The sequence below is a fragment of the Camelina sativa genome, chromosome 15 (genome assembly GCF_000633955.1).
Source record: "Camelina sativa cultivar DH55 chromosome 15, Cs, whole genome shotgun sequence".
NCBI classification, from domain to species: Eukaryota; Viridiplantae; Streptophyta; class Magnoliopsida; order Brassicales; family Brassicaceae; genus Camelina; species Camelina sativa.
In genome coordinates, this window is record NC_025699.1 from 13,609,912 (window position 1) to 13,617,463 (window position 7,552).

Genomic DNA, 7,552 nt, shown 5'->3' on the forward strand with positions numbered 1-7,552 from the left:
GGGTCTGTGTCATTTCTCTGGATCCTTGAACAAATTAGAGCTTTTGATGGGTTTGTGTCGGGAAATGAGACTAATTCACCTCTCTTAGACTTGGATTTGTATTGTTTAGCAGATATATGTTCACAATTCTGACTAAGCATCAAGAGTTCTTGAGTTTTAGATGAGACAAGATTAAAAATTATGTACAAGGGAACCTTTTTGTCTTTGGGAAATAGGGTGTGAAAGCGTGAACTGTGAAACGTACGTTGAGCAAAAGTTAGGGTTCTTATACTAACTGCTGCAACCATATAGGATGTGCCTTTAGGGTTGACTGTGGTGTGGGTTTGGTGAAGTCTCCATGTTTTAGTGTTTGTTTGTTTCAACGTTGTGGTATAGTGAAATGTATGTTACATTGTTTGTCTACTTGTTTTATTTGTGCTATTGAGAAGGCAAATGATTTGTGGTCCTTGTGTATATCGAAAGGTTTTTAAGCGTTAGTGTTGTTTGTTTTTGTTTCATGTGTTTGTTGTTTGTTTTATACCACTTCTCTTTCAGCTCCTCTAGTGTTAATTTGCATGCAGGTTTGATACACAGCCAGTCCCAATCAGTACTTACCATGACAATCAACCTGTTCCGCTTTCAACTTACCGTGAAAACGATTCTGATCATCTCGACCCCACTCAGCAAGAGAAAGATGACTTCTGGGAAAACGGTTTCAACAGGGAAGAGGCCATTGAAGATCCAGAGCCCTCTCAGGCAAAGGAGAATGGAAAGAGAAGCGTAGACAACAGCTCCTTCACTCATGGGGAAACTGATCTCAATCAACTTCCAGCCATTCCCCCGGTTTCAACTGGTCAAGGTCTGCCATATGCCCCTGTTGATTGGCCAGCCCCTGGTGATGTTTGGACTTGGAGAGTTGGAAGGAGAGTGACTGCTACTGGGTATCATCAGGATAGGTTTCTTATTCTCCCTCAAAAGCTTCAGCAAAAGAATGTCCCAAAGTCTTTCGCTAGCAAAGCCACTCTTGCTCGTTATGTCCAATCGAATTTCCCAGACATGGATGCTGATGCATTCTTTGCTTCTTTTAGCTGGAAGATTCCAGCTCTCTTCCAGCCTGCAAATAAAGGTATAATTTTATATCTATGCAAGAGAGAGTAAGACTTTGCAGATGTACCTTTCTCATTTCATGGATGAACATTATCAGTGATTCGTGTTTTCGTTTAAGCACTGCTAGTAAAACCATCTTTGCTGTCTTTTGTAGTTGATGCTGCGTCTCTTTTTGAGGAGACACCGAAGGAGGTACAGACCGAGGTTGGCCAGAATGATGAGAATGCTCAGGATGTGAAAAAAGAAGGAAACTCCCGATACAGCCAAAGGAAGAGGAAACCAATGCAGACACAAACATATGAACCTGTTGAAGAGAAACCTAAACCAACTCCCCGAGCTGGCAGTAACAAGAAGAAGAAAGGAGCCACAACTCCTGCCACTGGATCGCAATCTGCGACCAAACCGAAATCATCTCGACAATCTACAAGACGCACCTCGAACCAGCAGCGTGGTGGTGCTGTGGACTTGAACTTCCAGAACGAAGAAGGTGAACCTGCTACTGCACCAAAAACTAGTAACAAGAGAAAGAAACGCGGAGCTAACTACGAGGAAGAAGATGTTTCTATTCCTCATATCTATGTCTCTCCTATGAATGGTGTCCTCGCGGTCTCGCACTCGCCTATCGATGTTAACCCGGAGGAGTTTGACAGCTACCTGAACTCTCTTGATAACCTCATGCAGCAGCCTCCAGAAGAGGTCGGGGGAGACTCTCATGTTCTTGTTAATGTAAGCTCTCCAATGAGAGAATATGAATGGGCTGAAGCTCGAATGAAGATTTCATCTCTTCTGGAGAAGGATTTTACTACTTTGTTCCTCTCCAAGGACGCAGCAGAGATAGCAGCATTGGCAACTAAACTGAGGAAAGATCCAAACCTTTCCGCTGAAGAGATTGTGAGATTGAAGCTGATGGAGGAGATGCCAACGTTTAGCGAAGTGTTCCTGGAGAACAAAGGGGTGATTGAAGATGCTGATAGGTTCTTCTCTGCGCTGGAGCTTAACAAAGCCAAGGTAGCATCACTTAAATACGAATACAGCGACCTGAAGGACAAACTAGGGAGTATCCAGATGGAAGTCGACACAAACGCTGAGACAATCCGCCAAATCGATGACCAAATCGCGCAGCTTCAAGCTAGACGGTCTGAGCTGAAGCGGTACATCGGGAACAAGGAGAAAGAAAGGGTTGATCTAAGCTACGGTCAGAAAATGGTAGCGAACTCGATCCCAAAACTCGTACAGGAAGTTCAATCAGCCAACTCAAAGAAGCCTGAATGGGAATGTAAGAAGGATAATGCTCTTAAGCGTGAAGCAGAGATCCTCTCTAAGTTCACCCCTCTCAAAGGCTTCTTCCTCTAAATCCGTCCTCGTGTTGTATCCTGTTATAAAACCTTTAGCTAGTCTTTTTGTGTCACATAGCCTTTTTGGTTTATGTTGCAAGAAGTCTCTTGAATGAAAACTTGTTTTATGTTGTTGTTGTACTATGGAAAACTATCCGTTAGTTGATAAAAATCAGACCTTTTTGTGCTTCTTGATCTTACAGTTTGAGAGATCAAAAGATTCAATCTTTCTTTTTATTTAGAACTGAATTGCCAACAACAAAAAAAACAGTAGGCTACACAAATATTGTAGAAAAGAGGAAGATTAGAGATTTGTCTTCTTCACTCATGAACATTCCAAGAGTATCATCATTACATTACATAAAGAGACATTACTTGATTCACTGAACAAGCACTAGCCTTCCACTATGTCCAAAGTCTCCACCACCACCATCATCATCATCTTCTTCTGCGTTCTTAGGTACTGTAACAATCAAAGCACCATCAACACAAGCCACAGTAACAAGCTCAGGCCTAGTTGATTCCGGTAACCTAAAACGCCACACGTCAAGCTCTAACTCGTCTAAGGACAAACCCAAAGACGAAGACTCATTAGTCCTCACCACGATTTTGGTTATACCAGGATGAATCTCAACCATATAAGCCCTCATATCTCCGTCGCCGTCACAGAGACCTACCGTCTCCGCCACGAATCTGAAACAGTCTTGTCTCTCTTCCACGGATACATCTGCCTCTGACCTCAACGGAAGCTCCAGAACACGGTTGAAGATATGCGGCAATCTCCGGAGGTTCTTGCCGGGTTCTCGGGTCGGGTTATGACGATGATGATGGATCAGAGTGTTGTTGAGGTTTCTAGGGATTGGGTGGACTCTCATGGCTTCTGGGTTTGGTTTATCGATCGATTGGATCAAACTCAGCAACAAGAGATATGAGAAAACTGATCGAATCTTTATGGGAAACAAAATCATATATAAAGAACACAAAAATGTTGGATTTGTTTTTTTTAATCGAAAGATCGAAACTTTGAGATTGGGATATAAATGGGGTCAAAGAGATTGAGAGAGTGAATGAGGAAAGCTTTAAGATTTTGAAGAATGGGGAAGAGAGAGAGAGAGAGAGAGAGAGACAAGAAAAAGATTGCGTCTTTCCTGTTTTATGAATGGGTGCGAAGGCGGCAGCAACGGAGGAGGATGATGATGGATCGGAAAATTGTGATAAGGGCATTTCTTAATTTACCAAAATACCCCTCTTTTTATTGTCATTTTTGTTATCATATTATCTTCAGTTTTTATTATTTATACAACAAAATTGGATTTATCATTTATGCGAGAACTCATGAAATTTTGATTGAGGTCTAATTAAAAGGAACAATTAAACTAATTAGATTCTGAAACAGATAAGTAGGTTTTGAAATAAATTGCGGTTCTTAAGGTTAGAGATTTTTATTTTTGTTATACTAAATTTAATTGTAGGTTAAAAGAGTATTAGCTTTAGCGTCAATGTTTTTGTATCATAACTTATATTTAAATTCGCTTATCTTAATGTATACTATATTACTCATCATTAACCTACACTGCATATTTGTTTTTAAGAATTTGTTTTCCAAAAAAATTAAAATTTTGTTTGACATATTAAATTTTAAAGTCAAAAGAACGCTTTAATGCAATGAGATTATATCTAAATATGATACATTGGTAGTTTGGTATGTGAAAATGGCATATAGGATTCATCCTTATATTGTTACAAAAAAAAAGTTTCATAGAAACAAAATTGGAAAAAAGATGGCTAGCTACACGAAGTATGTAAGAATGCATGGTCACACATTCCAAGTATAATATTGTACTCTCAACTACATGAAGTAGATGTATTGCATGAGTACATGTATGAACTATATGACGTCATGTGGTTAACACCATAAACATACAATTCCGGTACACCGGTTAACTGACTCTGGCATTGACCAATATTGACCAAAAAAATATTCCTTTTTTTAATGTATAATATTAAAGAAAAAACATAAATTGCTATATCAAATAGTTTATAGTTTTTTTTCAATTAAGACATATTCTATATTATATAACTAAATATTTTGTTTACATCTTTAATGTATTCATTCTTATAATTAGTCATTTTAATTTTGAAGCTAAACTAATAGTTAAATAAATTTTTTGGATCTTCTATCTTTTATATATTAAAAATAAATATTGTGTGTTTTTGTTGTTTACAATCAAATATATTGCTTTTATTAAATAACTAAAAACACTGTATTTAAAAAAATCAAATAATAACGATGTTTTTAGTTACAATAGAATTAAAAAAACTAACTATCATAAGACTGGATGAATTAACATATATACAAAATATTTTTCTATTGCAAAACTTAATAAAAGTGAAATGAAAAATCATTAATAATTTTTCAGATATTAAAATTTTTATTTTACCATGAGTATATAACATTTTCAATAATTCTAATGATTTTGATATGTATTGGGCTTGGTTCTAAGTATTTTTGTTTTAGAAAAATGTTTTGTGGTTGAGAATATTAAATAAAATTAATTTTATATTTAGAGAAATTAAGTAAGAAGTTGATGTTTTTAAATTAATAATGTTAAAATAAGTAGTTTTCTTATTTGATTTGTTACAACAAGATTATCTGGTTTGAATTTAAGTTTTAATATCTTATAAATGATTTTTATTTTAATTTTAGTTAAGTTTCGAAATAAAAAAGTAACTATTATAAGACTAAATGAATGGAATATATATACAATATATCTTTATTTTGGATCCATATATGTTTTTAGTTATAAAACACCATAACTGATTCCTAAATAATTCAATTAAATTTTTTATTTTGGTTTCTAATATTAAAAAACAAAAAAATGCATATTTTTATTGGTCAATGTCGGTCAACGCCGGTCAATATTGGTCAACACCGGATTCTGATGAAAGGTGTACCGGAATAAGATGGTTGTGATGTTGAGCACATGTCATCATATAGTTGGTATATGTGGTCATGCAATATATATACTTCGTGTAGTTGAGTATACATTTCTAAAGTTGGCATGTGTGGTCATGTATTGTGATATAGTTCGTGTAACTGACTATCTTTTTTCCAACAAAATTAAAGAGAAATTAAGAGTTGACGACCAACATATGTGACCAAGTAGGCAAATATATTGTTTTACTCGATTGGTAGGATTCTTGATGTTTTTATTTTGCACGGTAAACTTGTTTTTTTTAATCTACAAATTAATAGATCATAGTATCTGAACGTCGAAGTTTGAACCCTAGATCTCTCGGTGTAAAAATATTAATTAACTTTTGATCAACCATTGATTAAAAAAAAATTACACCATGGTCATTGTTATTAATAGAAAACAGATTTTTAATCTATTACAACAAATAATCTGTAAATTTGGCTTTTGGAATGCATTAGTGTGTTACCAAGTAGACTATGGTTTAGTGGTTTTAGTCTTGGATAAAAAAATATATATGTCGTAAAAGATATACTTAGTTAACGAAACAAACTAGTACTCCCTCTGTTCTAGTTTAACTATCGTTTAAGGTTTTTGCACATAAATTAAGGAAATTATTAAATTTTATGTTTTGCCCTTCATTAATATATTTTATAATTTTTTCATTGGTTGAAACTTTAAAACAGCAGGGATAAGATTGGAATATTCATCAAACATTTGCATTGAAAATCTAAAACGACAACTAATATGAAACAAAAATTAAATCCTAAAACGACAACTAAATTAGAACGGAGGGAGTATTTAAGGCTGCTATTATTAACTGTGATTATGACTGTAATAAAGTTTTTGATTGATTACCTCGTATATGTTCGAAGAAAAAGTGATTCGTAGGACATGTATCTATTTAACAAAAAAGAACCTTTTTCTTGTTTAACTTTATGATTACAAAAGTTGTATATTCCTTGAGTCATTCTTGTAACATGTTTCAAATATGCAGGAGTTTTCTTAATTAGTTTACGAACTGAATATAAAATTACTATTAGTTGTAATAATTCCCTCCATTGATGAATTTTTGATTTTTTCGTTCCCAATAATAAATAGATTACTCATATATAAGCACATGAATGTATTTCATCAGAGTTGAATAAGAGTCGTGCAAATTTCCGTATTCAGAGAGAAAAACGCATGTTAATATGTTATGGACAATTCTTGGGTTCACTCCTAAGGTGAACCCTTTTGTTCACTTCTCTTTATTTTAGCCAATGAAAATCTGACATGTCATAGTATATTTAATAACCTATTTATTCACCTCCTTGTAAAATAAGGAAACAAAATCTGTATACATTATTATAAAATTAAAAACTTAAACCGCTTATTTATAAATCCAAACCGATATATAATTTCATTCTAATTGTAAAATCTAAACCCTAACTATCTCATTTGTAAATCCAAACCGACATATAATTTCATTCTAATTATAAAATCTAAACCCTAACCATCTCATTTGTAAACCCAAACCGACATATAATTTTGTTCTAATTGTAAAATCTAAACCCTAACCATCTCATTTGTAAACCCAAACCGACATATAATTTCGTTTTAATTGTAAAATCTAAACCCTAACCACTTTATTTGTAAATCCAAACCGACATATAATTTCGTTTTAATTGTAAAATCTAAACCCTAACCACTTCATTTGTAAACACAAAACGACATATAATTTTGTTTGAATTGTAAAATCTAAACCCTAATAATCTTATTTGTAAACCCAAACCGATAAATTATTTCATTCTAATTATAAAATCTAAACCAAGCCAATATTTAACTTTCCTTAAAAGAAATTATACAGAATTTGTTTCCTTAATATGTATTGCTTTTTAATTTAATTTTGATTTATTTTTTTAAACAAGATAATGTAAGAAAATTCTGATTGGTTGATTAGGAAGAAGTGAACAAGAAGGTTCACCTAAGTATTTTTCGTTATAAAATATGATGGATATAACGTAATTGCAGACGTACGGAAGACAGAGACATAAAAATGTTTGGTAGTGATAAATTGGGGGATAACAAAAAGATACGCAACAAAACTTCTTTGGTCATTTCCTAATGAGAAGAAGATTTAAAGAATACTTTGGTTTTTTTTTTTTTTTTTTTTTT

General features: G+C 33.7%; 2 protein-coding genes across 2 annotated transcripts in view; one reads left to right on the forward strand and one right to left on the reverse strand.

Moving 5' to 3' along the window:
* LOC104746707 overlaps window positions 1-2,609 on the forward strand; it is a 4,630-nt gene extending 2,021 nt beyond the window's left edge. The window contains exons 3-4 of the mRNA XM_010468235.1: window positions 561-1,105; window positions 1,241-2,609. Of these exons, the coding sequence (XP_010466537.1) occupies window positions 561-1,105; window positions 1,241-2,439 (1,744 nt within the window). The 3' untranslated portion in view covers window positions 2,440-2,609. The remainder of the gene's footprint in view (window positions 1-560; window positions 1,106-1,240) is intronic.
* Window positions 2,639-3,615, reverse strand: LOC104746708. Its single transcript, XM_010468236.2, has one exon. It carries the CDS (start codon window positions 3,386-3,388, stop codon window positions 2,801-2,803), a length of 588 nt encoding a protein of 195 aa, XP_010466538.1. The 5' UTR covers window positions 3,389-3,615; the 3' UTR covers window positions 2,639-2,800.